This window comes from Carassius auratus, unplaced genomic scaffold, assembly GCF_003368295.1.
Source record: "Carassius auratus strain Wakin unplaced genomic scaffold, ASM336829v1 scaf_tig00038466, whole genome shotgun sequence".
Lineage (NCBI taxonomy): Eukaryota > Metazoa > Chordata > Actinopteri > Cypriniformes > Cyprinidae > Carassius > Carassius auratus.
Window position 1 is genome coordinate 53,692 of NW_020526440.1, and position 19,512 is coordinate 73,203.

General features: G+C 33.0%; 1 protein-coding gene across 2 annotated transcripts; it reads right to left on the reverse strand.

Annotated features, from left to right (window-relative positions):
- Positions 1-557: 557 nt before the first annotated feature.
- LOC113083496 (uncharacterized) lies at positions 558-15,348 on the reverse strand. Of its 2 annotated transcripts, XM_026254554.1 has the most exons (6): positions 15,159-15,348; positions 12,664-12,975; positions 5,752-6,072; positions 2,869-2,970; positions 1,954-1,997; positions 558-908 (listed from the first exon to the last, which is right to left on the reverse strand). In XM_026254554.1, exons 1-6 carry the CDS (start codon positions 15,331-15,333, stop codon positions 891-893), a joined length of 972 nt encoding a protein of 323 aa, XP_026110339.1. In that variant the 5' UTR covers positions 15,334-15,348; the 3' UTR covers positions 558-890. The 2 variants fall into 2 exon arrangements, with proteins under 2 accessions (XP_026110339.1, XP_026110340.1); XM_026254555.1 differs by lacking the exons at positions 12,664-12,975; positions 15,159-15,348 and adding an exon at positions 8,786-8,928.
- Between the last annotated feature and the right edge of the window lie 4,164 nt (positions 15,349-19,512).

Below are 19,512 nucleotides of genomic sequence, written 5' to 3' on the forward strand. Positions count from 1 at the left end.
TTATGGTGGGAGGAGTGCATGTAAACTTGTGCAGGGTTAATATGCAGTGTTTTACCTTCTGATTTTTATATTGAGGTATGAAATAAAAAATACACAAATCACTGGTTTTGATCTGAGGAAGTGAAATGCAACTATTTGTTTCTCAATCCCATGCCAATGTTATTTATTATACATCACACTTTCAAGCGTCGGTTCAGATCTTTAGATGCGTATGTGTTTAAATTTAGCTTTTTTTTTTTTTAATCATCAGTTGATGTGTTGACAGCAAATTGCTTGTTCAGTTTAAATGTGAATGAAAGTGTTGCCTCTATCATTAAATGGAAATGGTTTTTTTTTTTTTTTTTGTCATCTTTATTTAAAAATTCAAGGCAGTGGGGTAACATTGGTTTACGATTATTGATCAAAGTAAAAAAAAAAAAAAAAAAATCCTAGTTGACACAACATGATTTAGGTTGACTGGACAAGAAAATAATAGTCAAGTCAACTTAAACAAATTTGTTACCTGGACTAATTCCACTCTAATTGGAAGTTGTTTCAACAAGAAATATGTTGTCAAGATAAAAAAAAAAAAAAAAAAATTAGGCAGCGGGGTAACAAAGTATTTTTAGGTGACTCAAATTCTTTTTTACAGTGTACTTCACCACAAAACATTTTTTATCAGTGTACACTAAATCAGTCAAACTGTCTCTTAAAACATGAAAACATTATCATCAGCTTCAGTGCAAACTGATACTTCAGCGAAAGCATGTTTATTTATGCCGAATCAAATGAAAAGTTATAACTTCTGAAAAGCACACATGGACTCACTTCAATCTCCGGTAATGTTTATAATGTCTGAGTGACTCTACTGCTGTTTAAAGTCTTCTACTTTAAAGGTTGATTTAGATCAATCAGTCCCTCATCAGTTCCTGTGAGAAAACACAAAAAGAAACAATGGTTTAATAAATTAATGAAGCCATATAGCATAAACATAAATAATGAGTGTTATCCACACTGACAGAGCCAGGGTTCTGCTGTAATAATTAAACATTTCGTTTAAAACAATGAAGCTTTTGGTTCTTTGCTAATGTACCCAATTAATTAACCAATTCATGAACAGTAACTGTGTTGTAACTAGAAATGCCACTTAAAACTAAATTAAGAAATCAATAAGAAGACATACATTAATAAAACTATTTGAAATGTATTTGTCACTCCTAAATGAAAGAGAGAAAAATAAAATATCAGAGATCAAGTGAAGGTAAGCGCTGTCTTTATATTGGTGTTTCTGTAACTGTTTTAATGTTGTATTGATGCCTGAATAAACAAGATGAATTAATTCATATAAACTAATGCAAATACTTTGTTTTTCATCCTGATCAGATGACTTATTATTATGAAGCTGGAAGCAAACAGATTTTAAGTATTGTAAATATTTCATTATCACAAACTGAAAAAAAAAACTTAGGCAGAGTCCTCTGAGTGACAAGTAAAGCAATCAATCAGTTTTTTGTTTTGTTTTTCTGTTTTTATATAAATAAACAGATGAGAAGTCTAAAAATAATACGTATAAAATATACCACAAACACATGAAGAAAAGAAAAACAAAATCTGTTCTGGTTTTGTGTTACTAGATGTTACTAGCATAGAACATTTCATGTCATGCTCTCATACTCACAACATGTTGTTGTCTTCATATAATGTTTTTCTAGGTCTTAATATGAATAATTCTGGATTCAGAATGTATGTGCCATTCTCTGTGTGATGTGTTGAACAGTGTTAAAGTCATGACACTCTTGAATGCACAAGAATCAACAGACAACTTCACACTAAATCTGCAGTTTTAAAGAGCCTATAAATGTTTAAATATGTATGTAATATAGCCATATGTTAACAAAATTCACTTTAGAAGCATTTGAAATGTGCAGTCTTTATATTCCAGGAAGATGGATCCAGAAGAAATTGATGACTCACACTCTCTAGCAACTCTGTAGAAGAAGGATTTGGTATGGCTCCCCCTGAAACATAAAAAAACAGCTGCAGTCACACTATTCCTACACAATTTCTTTAGATACTGCAATAAAAAGGATATGATTTCACATTCAATGGCTTTGGTTTTTAATAATAATAAAATCACAAATAATAAATAATACATTTAAAATGTGGAAATATATTATCTACTCCACTCCAGTTTTAACTGGTAATATATATATATATATATATATATATATATATATATATATATATATATATATATATATATATATATATATATATATAATGATGTTTCTTTAGAATGGTGTTTGATGTCTGAATGAAGTCACATCATACACATACACAGACAAACACAATTATTCTGGAACTGAACACTAATATTCATATTTTCTGTCTGTTCTTCTTAGAGATCAGATGCAGATGTAATAAAGTTACAGTAAATAGCAGGATCTTCCACACCCAAAGGCCCTTCTATAGTCTGAAGAATTTGTTTACAATAATAAAATAATCTGTTACCATTTATTTTAAGGACCAATTCTCACTATTAACTAGTTGCTTATTAGCATGCATATTATTATCACATTGACTGTTTAATTTACTTATATATTATCACATTGAATTCTTTGCTATGTACTGTATGACCATATTTTAGATTCCTTAATCCACCCCAATCCTAAACTTAACAACTATCTTACTGACTATTAATAAGCAGCAAATTAGGTGTTTATTATTGAGGCAAAAGTCATAGTTAATAGTGAAAATTGGTCCCGAAACTAAAGAGTGACCAAATAATAATTTATAATAAAAAAATATTAAAATAATAACACTGAATAAAACATTTAGTGTATTTTTAAAAGAATTTTAAAAACTGATATACTCTGATATATTGCTTACGCTTCTTGATCTTCTTCTTGATTTTCATGACCAGGAAACCAATAATGATCAGGACCACAATCACAACCACCACGATCAACACAATTCCTGTAACTGAAAGCCCTGTAATAGATAAAAGAGACATGAGTGTAGCTGCTCCTGCTGTTCTGACCTTAAAGATGACATTATATGTTGATTGACCGCCTGACTGACATTTTAATTTACTGAAACATTTACATGAGGTTTCAGATACTCGCCTACATTGTGAAGTAAACATTGTACTATATAAATGGAAGTTATCTAGAGGCCATATATTGCTGTATGAATAACAATAACCCACGACCTGTGTTTCTCTCTGTATGTGCCACAATGAACTTGAAATCATTTTATTGTTGGTGGACACGGTCCTCTCATGAATTAATCTGAACTGCATATTCCCACACACAACTTCTGACAGATTAAGGGTCAGTCTGTACTGAATATAACTTTTTTCAGCCGCAGTAGAAAAACATCAGAAGATTAGCTGCTATTCTGGTGATTTTTATTGGATGTATATGTAGTGGAAGTGAGCTCTCCTCAAGTTAACACAGGTGTCTTCAGAGGAATCACAGGTTAAGTTCATCACACTCTAGAGATGACATGCATGTATTACTGCATGTTAATAAGATAATAAAAGTCAATACTCTGTCACTTGCAAATACACCTTAAATTTCAGCTCACCACAAACAAGACTGCTCATTGTTCATTTAGCCGAACAGCTATATTTGGGGCCAAGTTAAGGAATAATAACTAAGCAGATCATAACTAACTTCTGACATGAGGAATCCTCTCTTTTTCTTTATAATGCAAGTAAGTAATATATAAAAACTATGTTATTAGTCTTATTTTATTAAACAAACTGGTCCTAAGCTAACTTAGTCACATTATAAGGTGTGTGTAAACTTTAATGAACAAGAAACACTGTCAAGGAAACACGGTGATCTGGAACACACTGCATCCTCTTTCCAAACCAAAAGCTGTTTTCCATCACAAGACTGATGAACATCAATTTGACCTAAACTGAAACTGTCATACATGATTTTGTGTTGCTAATATCCACTTCCACACCAATAATGCAAACAAAATTAAATGCTTTTAAACTGTTAAAATGTTTAAAGAAGTTTAGAATGCTTCTTTTAAAAAAATCTGTTTGTTATTTATTATATAAATAAGAATTTCAATGAATTTACAGTAATTTTAACAACCAGATCCTTATATTTATTTGTTACCCCCCTACATATATACATTTTATTCTATTCTATTAGTTATTCACTAGTTATTCACATATTCTTATTCTGTGTCAACGTATTTACATTATGTGATAGATTTTTTAATGTTGTGTACATTATGGGACTTTTTATTTAAAAAACAATAAGGTTCTATCTACACAGTCGAATGGAACACAAAAACTTTGAAGCTCAATATCTCAAAACTACTCGGAATTCAGATAGAACCTTATAATTCCAAGGGGATGCTGTGTGTTTTTGTTGTCTCTGTGTTCTGGAAGCTTGTGACACTAAAACAATGTATGTGCAAACATACTTGGGAATAAAGCTCTTTCTGACTTCTAAAAATAATAATAATGAATTCTCTTTTTATAAGGCCACTGATGAAGGGTTTTCACAGCACTCTGTTCTAAAGGAGCAAAGTGCATTCAAAATTGCAGACTGTTTGTTTTACTGTATGTGACTCTTAGCAAATCTTTTGTGACTGGTTTAAACAGTGAGCTTCTGATCCAGTGCAAAGTCTCTGAGAGCTGAGTTTCCATCAGTTTAACCCTGTGATTATATTGGTTTCAAAGGGCCCTATGCACATACATAAACAGATGTGATTTACTTGGCAGACAAATCACATCACTGCTTATTTTTTAAAGGAAATAAATTAGAATAAAAGAATATGCCCGACTGCTTTTCAAGAATATTAGAGTTATAATGAAACATTTTTCCCTTTCACAGCTCATTTACCAACAAAGTATTCATTTATCAGACACGTTTACTAATATGACAGGGACACTTACTCAGAGCAATGGGGTCATGTATCCTGCTTGAGACTAACCCTCTCTGTATGAAGTCTGAATCAAAAACCCTGAAATAACTAACTCTGAGCTTTAGCCACTACACCACACTATACTGGAAGAATAAAATATAATCCTCAATTTATCTTTTTATTATTATTATTATTTTTATTTTATTTTTTTACTATTAATTATTATTTTCATTATTTACTTTTACATGTATTTTTATTTTCATTTATATATATATATATATATATATATATATATATATATATATATATATATATATATATATATATATATATATATATTACATGTATGTATGCATTAATACATTTTTGTTTATTTCAACATTTATTTATTTAAACATTTATTAATATATTTACTTCTTTTTACTGAAAATGAGATAACATACAAAATGAGCCACATACATTTTTTTCTGACAGTGTATACACACACACACACACACACACACACACACACATATCATTCTTAGTGTTTTTAATGTTTGCATTCTAAAATTATATATATATATATATATATATATATATATATATATATATATATATATATATATATATATATATATATATATATTTATAATGAAATATTGTTCCCCTGAAATATTTAAAAACTGCTGTTCTACTGTGAGACAATTTGTCAAATAATGTTAATTTCCTCTACAAATGTCTAATTATTTCTTGCAAAGTATTTCTTATGTTGAACAGTGATATTGTTTGTGAGGTATCTCTTTTCAGTTAGATGTGCATTTATGTTGAATTCATATCTAAATAATTCCCAGAGAACATATGTGAATAAGTTATTGATACAGAAAGATTTGATCTACTCACCAGTGACAGAACCATTAGTGACAGTAACTCTGATGGTCCTCTGTAAGGTGAATGTGCTGCAGCTCATGTTTAGATGATAATCTCCAGAGTCTGTGATTCTGGAGTCATGGATGGTTAGAGATCCAGTTTGATGCTCTCGCTGTAGTCTGCCATTAAATTTCTCTTCAGGACTGAATATAACCTGATTGGTATTTCTGTTTATTTCAGCAATGACATGGCCTTTAGACATCCACAATATCAGATCATATCCCTTTATTTCAAAAAGACCAGTATCAAGAGTGACAGAGTCTCCCTTCTTCACTGACACTGTCTTCATTCCATCTGTCAGTAACAAAGATATTCAGAGAACATAAGATTAAACATATGAATTTAATATATGGATACATATATTTACATATGGATTTTTTTTATTTTTATTACAAGTATTATTTTTTGGGGTAAATTTCAGTAATTCTTGCCCTAAATATTATTGTAATTTTTAACTACACCCTAATATATAAATCATATATAAATCATAAAGTAATTAAAATAAATAATCATCACTAAAAGCCAGGAGATTTTGTCTTTAAAATGTTGACTTCATATCACCATAGTATGAGAAAGGAAATTAAAAAGATCAGTATCAGTATCATGTTTATTTAAATAGCACGGAAAGACACATCTGTACAGGTGTTACTAGTTTTTATAAGCCATATCAAGTGCAGTTGCATAATAACTAAAAGAGTCTGCTGTATCTGCTTTTATGAAACTTTCTTTTTCTTCACTATATTGCAAAGCATAACAGACTTTTATTATTTTGAGGTGAGACACTGCAGGTGAGTAGGGAAAAAAAAACTAATAATGATCACCTTACCCAGCTGACTGATAACACTGACAATTGCAAAATGTTTTGTATTACAAGTTTTCTAAAATGTTAGGTTTAAATATGCAGATGAGTCATTATTTAATGAAATATGCGCTAATTTGCATACATTTCAGGACAGAAAACACTATATTTTCAAAAACTTTTTGGAGAATAAAATGTATATAATCAAGCAAATTATTTATGAACAAATCCCTCTGTAAAAACTTTCAGGATGTAGACAGGAATAAAAATGTTTGGTGCGCGTAAGTGCTACTGAAGAGGGGATAACAAAGAAACACTTAACAGTGTCTTTTGAAAGTTTTCTTTCCACTTTTCTTTCCCAAAATCTAAAACTTGATAGGTGCATGAAAAAACTGGGGTTTGCCTGCTCCCCTTAAAGTAAAGAAATTAAGATCTTCTGCAAGATCCAATAGAGATGGTTCACAAATAACACAGAATGATTCATACATACATAGAATTTTATCAGTGCTGCTCTCTGTTCTGTACAGAGTGTGTGTTCTCTGTTCACCACAAATAAGCATTTTATAATTAATTGCTCAAGGCGTAGGCTGATGTTGTATTCTCTGTACATTATAGTGAAGACTTTGAGAAACTGCTCAGCCTTGAATTACAGGTTTGTCAACACATTGATAAAATTTGCCTATCAATCCGAACTCCGAACACATTTCCTATCATGTATGCCTATAAAAGATGACCAAGCAAATCAAACATGTATGGGGCATTGAAACACATGCAGCATTGCCCCATTTATACAGGCTACAGGCAAGCCTTTTTATTCAACAATCATCATTTGACTATACATGTGGAAATCTGGCTAATCCTTCACGTAATCGCGGACAGCAACACAAAGTTGACTCTGCTTTAATTTTATTGAATAATTCATATTTAACTTTTTGTTTAATTTTTTATCAAATAAAAAAATATGTTTATTGACTATATTTTGAAACAAATGTATTGTTAATGTTTTTCAGTTTTGTTCAAAGTACTTTAATAATGAAAGAATATGAAAAGGTTTGGTATTTGGGGTAAAAAGTGCCTTGATGTCGGGGTTGAAGGCACAACAATTAATATGAAAATAAAAAGCTGGCTGACTTTTCCATTTGTTGACATAACAAGGTTAGATTCAGATATCATATATTAAGTTGAATGACCACATTTATAAATGAAATTATTATATTTAAAAATGATTTACCATTATATTAAAAATATGACATTCATATCATTTTATAAAATATGCTAATTTTTAATACTGCAAAGCAATATTAAATTATTATACAACCGCATTCAATGCTTTCACAATCTTTTAAAAATAATTTTGTTTCTATATTTTTAAAATAAACATTTTAAAGACAGTATGTTTACTGAACAAAAATGAATTGTCTAATCAAAACAAACAGAAAATGGTATAACATTTGCTAAATTTTTAACTATTTTGAACAAGTCTATATTATTCAAAACATACTTTGGCCAAAATATTTGTATAACTGTGCACTTTTTGCTCCATGCCAGGGATCCTCAAATCTGGCTCTCGAGATCCACTTTCCTGCAGAGTTTAGCTCCAACCCTAATCAAACAAACCTACCTGTGATTTTCTAATGATCCTGAAGACAATGATTAGCCAACTCAGGTGTGTTTAATTAGGGTTAGAGGTTCCCTGCTCTTCGTGAGTTTTATCTACTAGATACTGTAACACATGCAAGTGAGTCTTTTACCTCTTGTGTGGATTAAATGGCCCACTTCACCACCTCATATAAAATATTTAAACAAAACAAACCATTTTTATGACTTATTTTCACACAAAATCTGTTGCTCAATCAGTGTTCGGTAAAAACATATACAGTATGGAAGTAGTGGAAAGCTATTTTAAGGTGTGCCATTATCCCCACTGTAACTTACCACATTGAGCCATACTGTATGTATGGATACATTTGTGGAAGTATAAACACTTTAAATGTAGGCTATTAATTCCAAAGATTGCCACCTGATAAACAAATGGAAATTCATCCCAGAAGATTACTAAAAATAAAAACCTTATCCTGCATTATAAGCATTATAAATTCTAGGTTAATTTAATCTTGAGTATTAATTTAACTATTTAAGTCACCACAGTGTCAAAATGTGATAGCCTAATAGAATCTCATACCATTAGATAAAGTTTAATTTACTCACCAATAATATTAATACCGAATTTCTTGTGTAAAATCATACTGCTGTTGTTGATCTCCATTTTATAAGCTCCAGACTGATTTCTTCGGATGTTACTGATGGTGAGATCTCTGGTTTGTTCGCTCTGATGAGTGTTACGCCATCCCCCGCCGTTTAACCCATTAACTGTCTCGAGACCATCACCGGTTCCGAAGTGCACTTGTTTACATTGACTGCATGATTTTACCATTAAATCCATTATTTTATTTTACCAAACAACACGTCTTTGGAAAGTACAATGGCCCAACCTTTGATCTTTTCTAGTATCTATGATCGTGATGTCACAGTGACAACATCATTTTAATTTGTATCAACAGTTTGCAACAATACATGTAACATTGAATCTGAGGGTTCTAAACTATTTTAGTCCAGTTTAGACGACAGTCAAACAAAATCATACAAACAGTTGCGTAGTTTTGACCACAGTATTCCACAGCACAAAATCATTTAGAAGTTCTAGCCTAAAAATTTATCATTTACACGAAATGTTGATTAATTCTTCTCAGTTTAAGTAACATATTTTCAGAGAAAATTATAATTCTTGTCAGTTTTCCAATAAATTATGCACTCCAATGTTTTTTTCCAGTAGTTAAATGCTGTATTATCAAGTTTGCTAGTGTTACGAACAAAATAACCCCATCCCTCAACGTTATTTCTGCAGCACTGACTGGTCAGTGATTCAAAACATTCTAACAGCGCCGCCAGCTGTTGCGAGGTTCAAATATCAACAACCTAAGATATTCACTGCACATAAGCAGCCAGAGTAAAGCTAGTTAAGTTTTGATGGATGAAAAATGCAGCCAACAAATAGATTGTTACAGAGACTAGACCTATATGGATTCTTGTATTTTGCAATCAGCCTTGTGTATGTTTTCAAGCATATAAATTTGTATTTAGAAATTTTAATGTTTGTGATTTTACTCAAGGTGCATTTTTTTTTAATTTAGGCAACATCACAACTTTCACAATCTATTTTACATCCATAATTAATTCATTACCAAATGAACAACAGGCAACAGGTGTACATTTCTGCAACTAAAGGCAGCACAATGTTAATGGCAGCACACTGCAGTATGAAAGTAAAGCAAAGAGATGTGAGCAGCAGTGACAGATATAAATGCAAGCGCTGCAGACAGTGGTATACCAGCAGGGTCAGTTTGCTATATATAGTTCATAATGCAAAAGTGTTAATGTTTGAAGAGTGGATGACAAAATATCGGTGTGAAGCCACAGATTTGGATATTAAGGTAAGACATTTGAGGATAAACTGATAACAGACGAGCAAGAATAAAGGACAGACATGGCCACCAGAAACCTCCAGTCATGTTTGTGACTATGAAATACCACTGTGCTTTCAAAAACATGTGACCGTTTCAGACAAAGACTGTTTTAGTGTTCATAAATTTCAGCTTCAACAACTGTGCTCAGTTGTAAATAGTGTAAATACTGCGTTTTACCTCATACTAACTTCTAATTGCCCTTTTTGGAGTCTCCAAATGCTCTTTTTCAAATGTTATTTTGCTAAGAAAAAGCTTACAGGAATTTCATTTTTAGTGGCTTTGTGTTCAGGTTTAAATTATAACATGTTCAGAGTCGTGGCTTTGACTTTATTGCTTTTTTAAGTTACTCTGGCAAAGTTTCATACATGTATTCATAAACATAGTTTATGCAAATTAAAATGATAACTTTTTCCAAAATATTTAAGCTTCTCTTACCCCATTTTTATAGTAATATAATGATTTCTGACTTCCGAACAACAAACTGACAAATATCATCTTTCAAAAGAGCCCTTAGTTTTGCCTGTAGTATAAAGAGTTCATGAAGTGTGAGTGTTTTAGTTTGTGTAGGTCAGGTTTGTGTTTGAGCTCAACCAGTGGGGGCGACAGTTAAAAGGTTAAGTTAGTGATACGGATGACTTGATCTTCAAACTTCCACACAATCTGATCAGATCCCTGTATTTCAGTAACACCAGTGTGTAGAGTGAGAGAATCTCCCTCCATCAGTGGCACTGACTCCACAACATCTGTCTCAACAACAAACACATGTGGAGAACAGAACAGGAACAGTTTAAAACAGATATTTAACTTATAATGCTGTAGGTATTTTTCACCTAATACATGTTTAAATATACATGTACAGTGTGGTCCAAACTGAGACCCTAAAAAAATTGTGAATTTTGTAAATAAATAAATAAATAATAAAAAAATAATAAAAATAATAAAAAAATGTATTTGATAAACACAATGTTTAAGGATTTTTGAAGATTAAAAAAAATAAAAAAAATAAACATTATGATGTATCAAATTAAGAGGAAAAAAAATAATGATGGCCTATTTCTATGTGACTAATTAAATGGAGGCAAATGAGTGATATCGATCATGTTACTTTTGTGCAGGCCATAAATAATCAGCTTGATGCTGTGTGCTTTCTTCTGCATTATTGCTTAATTATTAAACTTAATTCACAAATTCTCAAAACTTAGAAACTTTGCTATGTGTTAGTCACACCAGTTCAGATATTTTCACCCCTTCACTGCTGTGTGCTTTTTCTGCTTTGTGGCCGATTTGTATATGTATGGTCGATGCTGTCCCAACACTTGTCTTTGTATTAACTACTTTCAACTTTGTTTAAAACATGTTTGAGCAATTATATTCCAAATATTTGTCTAGTAATGTGATCAAGCTCGTTAAGAAAACAATTTGTTTGAGTTCAGTGAACTTAAATCTTTAAGTCGACTGAATACTCAACTTCAGAATGTGAATGGCCAATGACAAATAAGAAGGAAGTAAGGTTGCATGCCCCCTCCCACGCTCCCTTATAAACAAGGAGTAAAAAGTCAACTATTTGTATTGTTTCAAGTCATTAAACTGTGGAATGGCCAAAATGTTTTACAGCGTTTCATAACTTGTAGTTCCACACTGATGTGAAAATGACTGTAAATAAAAATGACACTACATGTTTTTATGAATACCGGTTCATCTGTGTTTGGTGTCTATTTTTCACAAACTTTCTGGATTCATTAATATAATGTCAACTTGCCTGAATTACTTCCCGAATGAAGCAGTCATGTCTTATAAAAACTTATAAAACTGAGTTCTCAATAAGCAAGTTTTTTCTAGTAACTTTTACTTAAAAATAAAGGTTCTTTATTGGCATCAATGATTCCATGAAGAACCTTTAACATCCATGGAACCTTCCCATCAAAAGAATCTTTATAGGAGAGAAAAGATCTTTAGATTTTTAAAATGTTCTTCAAAATAAGAAAAAAAAAAAAAAAAAAAAAATTAAGAGCTGTCCACTTAGAGACTTCTTATTGATTCTTATTCTTCGTTTCTTACTGAATTTTAATAATCAGTGTCTTCGTTACAATAACCCTATTTTCATTGTTGTCATTTAAAAGACAATGACAGTTGTTTAAAAAAAAACAAAAAAACAGAGAGAGAGAGAGAGAGAAATAAACAAAAGTGTAACTACATACAAATTAAATCTTATAAAATTTATTTTTATGATTTTCTTTTATGAAAATCTTCTGATTTGGTCATTTATACATTTGGTCATTTGTAACTTTTAAAAGTTGGTATGAAAATAACTCCATACACTTCTTTGCTGCAAATTCAAGCATATGTTACGGTTTTGAATATACTTAGATTATATATTCCTTTCCACATTTTTCTTATTTTAGACAACATTCTGCTGCTTTTAACTATTTAATTTACAGAAACAAACAAGCACAGCATCTTTAAGGTCAAAACTTGTGATTATTCCACATTATCTAAATGGTTATTAGAATACTAATCCAGATTTTAATCCAATTATTTCACTGTAAGATTTGAGTTACTCACCATTGACAGTGACTTTGTAATTTTTGAATATCTCAGTTGTGCTCCTGATCTCTAGTTGATAAAGTCCAGTGTAATCAGTTGTGAGGTCTGTGATGGTCAGAGATCCAGTTAGTTTGTCCAGTAGCAGTTTCTCTTTGAATCTCCCATCAACATCTGTAGAGACGTTTCCATCTGATTTCCTTCTTCCTATGATAGACCCTTCAAACTTCCACAGTATCGTATCACCTGTCTTTATTTCAGCATCATCAGGATTTAGAGTGACAGTATCTCCCTTCATCACTGTCACTTTTTTTTCCTCAACACCCAACACACCTGGTGAAAAAAAGTAAAATATTGATAACACCTGACAATACTTCACCGTGCAGAATACGTTACAGTGAATTTACAGACTTTTTTTCCCCAGGTATGGTATTGAACTGCTCTCTTTACTTTTATGTGGCTTTTTACGAAAAGGAGAAATGAAGGATCCAGAATTGAGTCTGTGTCACTACTCCTGTGTCGTCTCTGCTGTTATTTAGTTTTAAAACACATGGTTTGAAATACTACTGGCTTTCACCTCTGAAAATGTTTTTAAATATTCATTTACTCTTTTAAAATATCCTTCTCTTTCGGTTTGCTCCCATGACAGTCAGCACAGCCTATTTGTATGGCCTCCTTAAATTTGTCCAATTCACATACTGCGTATCTTTGATTTGTGGGGGAAACGGAAGCACCTGACACTTGAACCAGCGGACCTTCAAGTTCAAGTTTATTTCTAAAGCACATTCAAAAACAGCTAAAAGCAGCCCAAAGTGCTGTACACTGGCAATAGCACAAATACAAAAAGTATATTAATAGCAGAATGTCAAATACACATAACATAACTATAACGAAATAAATTATTAAATGCCAAAGTAAAAAAAAAAATTTTTTAGACAAGATTTAAACACAGGTAGAGTGGAGGCCATTCTAATATGAGATGGTAAATTATTCCAGAGAGTAGGACCAGCCACTTCGAACGCTCTATTTCCTCTCGTCTTTAGATGAGTCGAGGGATCTGCAGGAGAAGTTTTTCCTCGGATCGTCATCGTCTTGTGGGGATGTAGGAATGAAGTAAGTTTGTAAGATAAGGCTGAGCTAAATTGTTCAATGATTTGTAAACAAATAGAAAAATGTTAAACTCATTTCTGTGCTGAACAGGCAGCCAATGCAGGGATCACAGAATGGGTGCAACATGATACATTTTTTTTAAACCCCTTCAGAAATCTAGCCGCTGCATTTTGTAATACCTGATAACGAGAAATTTGAGTTTTTGAAATGCCATAGTACAGCGAGTTACAGTAATCCAGCCATGACGTGATGAAGGCATGGATGGCAATCTCTAAGGAAACTACAGAAAGAAATGGTTTCATTTTAGAAAGGGACCGAAGGTAGAAGAAGCTGCAGCCTTCTTGTGGTGAGGTAACAGTGAACCACCAACTGTGCTGCCCTATAATAAAATCAGCTGACCCTGAAATATGTGGTATTCCACTACACCACTGGCAGCAATCTGGAGTATTTACTAGTTTCATGTGAACATTTTATTTTAAATTTAGAGTGTTTAATAGTGTGTGAGTTATGCAAGTAAACATCTTTTGTGTCTCCTGAAAATTAAACCTGATGTGGCTTGTATTACAACATAATTTCTACAAGAAATTGAAAATTGTAAACGTACATGGTTGTATGAGTAAGATCACAAGCAAAACCACTAATTAAAATACACACACACACACAAAACATGCTCAAAATGAGAACATAAAGAAATTACTAATATTCAACTAAAAAATAAAAAAAAATTTTTTTTAAATAAAATATTTGCAAAGAACCAACATTAAATTGTAATCTTACATTCACAAGTTCCATAACATACAGGAATTGCTTTATTCAGATAGGCCTACATCTAAATCCAGAAAAACATTAAAAGGAATTAAGTTCAGATATAAAGAGAAAGGAGACTGGTTTCTAGTTAGGCTACTAGCTGTAACATCATTAGTTTAACCAAACAATATTAAACTAAAGAAGTGAAATCACAATCATGCATGAAGCCTCTTGATGTATTTACATTTTACACAACTGATTGATTGCCTTATATTTGCTGTATATGGTTTCACATTTTATTTTGGTGATGAATGTGCCTGGTCATTTATGAAATGTTTTATGACCACACCCTATACCGTTACAAGAGCAGCTTGTAAGAACAGCAGTCGTCAGCGCACTCTAGTGTTCATTACCAATCACACACAAGCACAACCAACTTGACCCCAAATTAGTATACACGTATAATGGTGCTATTATCTGTCATTATCCTCAGTGTTATTTACCACAATGTCTATTTGTAGAAAAGTAATACGAGTTGGTTAAGACTACTGGAGATATAAATCAAGGCAAAGTATAATTGCTAGAAAATGCGCATTTTCTGTTTCCGGTTTATATTGAAACCGAAAGTGTTGAATTTATACAAATATAATGTGACTCACCGCCCACGACTAATAAAACACACAAAAAGGATGTGGAAATCCGCATATTGATGCCTTTTCTGACCGTATCCAAACTCAATGACAGCAGTGATCCAGGGTACGTTACTGATGATGGGATCGAGTCAACCGACCAAGTCACGTGATTTCGGAGGACTACTAGGGTATGTTGCGTCATGCTATTTGAAAGCGTTCAAACACTTGATCAATACGGGAGGGTTGGGGGCGGGGCTATCTGCAGGGGCGGTTCTAGACCCTTTTTAGGTGGGCTTCAGCCCCTCTATATGTCGTCTCTCCCCAACCTCCACCAAAAAAAAAAAAAAGAAAAAAGCTGGAGCGAGAGAGATGTGATACTCAAGCGTTCTGATAGTACGTTACTGTGCGCGCGCACACTGAAAGGCTGCACGGACCAAACTGAGTTCACTTCTTCTTGAGCAAAAACACACAATATTACAATATTAACACACAACGTTGAAAAGACGTCCACTGAGGAGCCAGAATGAAAGTTTTGACGTCTTCTGTACGTCTGATTTAGACGTTCACAGAACCTGCTTACAAGGTTAAAAACTAGTTCAAAAGTGGTCCGTGGACATATTTTCAACATCATTTAAGGTTCATTTAGGCATAACTTATACTGTTTCTGGACCAAATCAACACTCCCAGGATTTAGACTCGTGTTATTTCAATGTAATTTCCAGACAATGTGTTTGTCCTAAACTCAAGAAAACAAAATAATCTTTATGAAATAATGAAATAACTGATGATTGAGCATGTGGTAAAATCAACTGCAAATCAAAGACATTAAATCTCTGAAGATCTCAGCAGAGGAGGATCAAACATCTCCACAAACATGGAATCATTAGATTGACTTTATTTCTCTCAGACATCTAGAGAAGCTCTTATTGAGAATTAACAGAGGTTTAAATGTTGATACTTGATTCATTTGAAGTCACCATTGTGGTGGACAGTGTTTGGTTTAGTTGGGATCTTGGTCCAGCTACTTCTTTGATAAGCCTGTCTCAGACTGCTGTTTTTGTGAAGCACTGCAGTGAAGAAAAACAAAATTAAGAGAGCTCAGGTGATATCAGTTCTTTGTTGATAACGAAAATATCATCACATGTTACCTGAGGTTATGAAGTTAACTTTATTTATTTTTTTGCATTAATCATCCCAAGCCTTTTAATTCTACAGTACAGAAACTGAGAGCAAAATACTTTTTTATTTTGAAGATGAACAAAATGCATGCAATTTAAATATTTTGAGTAAAAGCATCATGTACTCAAACACAGACATCAAGATTCCGGCTATGCATCACAACAACGGTGACAATCAAAACCGCCTCATAGCACAAACTCATCCTTATTTTCCAGACCTTTTTGTTTTGATTGTCACCATTGATGTGATGCATATCCAAAATGATGTTTTGTAAAAAAAGATGTTCATTTTTCTACAAGATTTCTGTCCAATAAAAAAAATATATACTTGCAATAAAACACTAATATCTAATTTTGCTTTAATTTTGTCACCATTACCAGCAAGATGCAAACACCTGAGCTCCACAATCTGCCTCTCAACAAGAGTGTTTTTATAACACCGTTACAACAACAAATATTTTCATCATCAACAAAGAAATGATACCACCCAAGCTCTCTCAATTTTGTTTCTCTTTACTGCAGTGTTTCACAAAAACACAATTACAGCAGTCAGAGACAGACTAATCGAAGGAGTAGCTGGACCAAGATCCCAACTAAACCAAACAGTGTCGACCACAATGGTGACTTCAAATGAATCAAATATCAACATTTAAACCTCTGTTAATTCTCACTAAGAGCTTCTTTAGATGTCTGACAGAAAAAAAGTCAGTCTAATGATTCCATGTTTGTGGAGATGTTTGATCCTCCTCTGCTGAGATCTTCAGCGGTTTAATGTCTTTGATTTGCATCTGATTTTACCAGAGGTGGGAAGTCCAGGTGCCAAAGAGTAAAAGTCCTGCCAGATTTTTGTTCCACCCATGAACTCATCAGCCGATTTCACCAGAGGAGGAACCAAGTCATTCCTTCCAAGTCACAAACGAGTCTTGAGTCAAATCCCAAGTCCTCAAAGAGTTAAAGTTAATGAGATAATTAAGTGACTAATTAAATGATGATTGTGCATTAATGATTAACATCTGCTGTTATTGAGAATTACAGAGGATCAGATGTTGATGTTTTATGTACCCTATGCCAAGGGTACAAAAGCTGTAACCTTGAGGGTACACTCTCAGAAAATAAAGTACATAATTGTACCTTTAGGGGTACAATAGCTTGTCACTGGTGCTGTACCCTTGTGATTTGTACCTTAAGAGACCAGTTTTGTACAGAGGTGGGAAGTCCAGGGGCCAAAGAGTAAAAGTCCAGCAGCTGATTTCACCAGAGGAACCAAGTCATTCCTTCCAAGTCACAAACGACTCTCAAGTTAAACCCCAAGTCCTCAAAGAGTTAAAGTTAATGAGATAATTAAGTGACTATAGAATGTGCATTAGTGATGAACACCTGCTGTTATTGAGAATTACAGAGGATCAGATGTGGATGTTTTATTGGTTAAAAAGATGCCACCATCATGGAGATCAGTGTTTGGTTTAATTGTGCTCTTGACCCTTGACTTGTTGTGCTAGATCTTTCTCTGTAGCTCTGCATGGGTTGTTGTGGAGAAGACAGAACTGTGACATATGAAAAACATATAGTTACACTGAGCTGGTTTAACTATATCTCAAATATTTTTGTCTTCTTTCTCATCACATGTCTAGGTTTTGAATAATTCCAGTGAAACTACAGCATGCACACAAAAAAAAGCATTGCTCTAATATTTACAAGATATGGATTTTTTTATTTATTTGTAACACATATAAAAGTTTGAACTCCAGTGCTTTTTTAGACACACACAGATATCAAGAACCAGCATATGAATCTCTACAATGGTGACAATCAACAAAATGCTTTATGTTGCAATACATGAATTACTCCCATAATGCACTGCGGTATGAATAATAATTTTCACCACTGTTGAGGATCACATGATAAATGTTCATGGCTAAATGCCTAAATCCATTTTTTTTTTCTTAATATTGAAGTGTTATGAAGCATTATATGGTGGCATTTGCATAATGAGATTTCTCTCTTTTTTGTGAAAGTGACATACAGTTAAGTGTGGTGACCCGTACTCAGAAATCATATTCTGTATTTAACCCATCCAAAGTGCACAGACAGGGCAGTGAATTCACGGCAGTTCTCTCTAACAACTAAGCCACGAACTCTTCTCATATAATCAAGAAATTTAAACAAGACCATACAGTCATCAAAAGCATAAGTCACCTGCTAGACCAAGAGTTGTATCAGCATTGCACAAATGTTTGCTGCAAAACAATAATGCAATTGTATAGAAGCAAATTTGTTAGATATCAACTGAAGCAAATACTCACCACAATTATGGTGGCAAAGTTTTTTTTTTTTTTCTTCAATTGATTTCATCCAAGGCTGTGCTTAAAGTCAGTTGTAGTTCTTGTGTTTCTCTTTTCTTCAGTGATGTTGATTGTAAACAGCAGGTGTTCATCACTAATGCATCTTCATTTAATTAGTCACTTAATTATCTCATTAACTTTAACTCTTTGAGGACTTGGGATTTGACTCAAGACTCGTTTGTGACTTGGAAGGAATGACTTGGTTCCTCCTCTGGTGAAATCGTCTGGTGAGTTCATGGGTGGAACAAAAATATGGCAGGACTTTTACTCTTTGGCCTCTGGACTTCCCACCTCTGGATTTTACCACATGCTCAATAGTCAGTTATTTCATTGTTTCATAAAGATTATTTTATTTTCTTGATTTTAGGACAAACACAGTGTCTGGAAATTACGCTGAAATAGCATGACTCTAAATCTAACGCATCCCTGAGAGTGTTGATTTGTCCAGAAACAGTATAAATTATGCCTAAATGAACCTTAAATGATGTTGAAAATATGTCCACGGACCACTTTTGAACTAGTTTTTAACCTTTTAAGGAGGTTCTGTGAACGTCTAAATCAGACTTACAGAAGACGTCAAAAAAAGACGTCATAAAAACGTTCATTCTGGCTTCTCAGTGGACGTCTTTTCAACGTCAGCAAAGACATAAAAAGACGTCCACTGGACGTAACTTTGCCCAGTGGGTTGCAGTGCTTGCATTTACTTTAATTTGTAAAAACCATCCATCGTTTCCTCAACATTCGCATCATGTTTTTGCTGCGCGCAGCTCCGCGATCGTGCTGACGTGGCGAGTATAAACCAGAAATGTTAGCTCTTATGAGTTGATCAACGCGGTGGACTTGCCAGTGCGACCGCTCACA

Bases quoted from the DNA above. Each gene is read 5' to 3' on its own strand.
- LOC113083496 (XM_026254554.1), bottom strand. From the start codon at position 15,333: ATGACGCAACATACCCTAGTAGTCCTCCGAAATCACGTGACTTGGTCG. The intron at 12,976-15,158 runs GTGAGTCACATT...TTTTTTCACCAG, and splicing joins TGTTTTATTAGTCGTGGGCG to GTGTGTTGGGTGTTGAGGAA. The intron at 2,971-5,751 runs GTGAGTAGATCA...TATCTATTACAG, and splicing joins CACTAATGGTTCTGTCACTG to GGCTTTCAGTTACAGGAATT.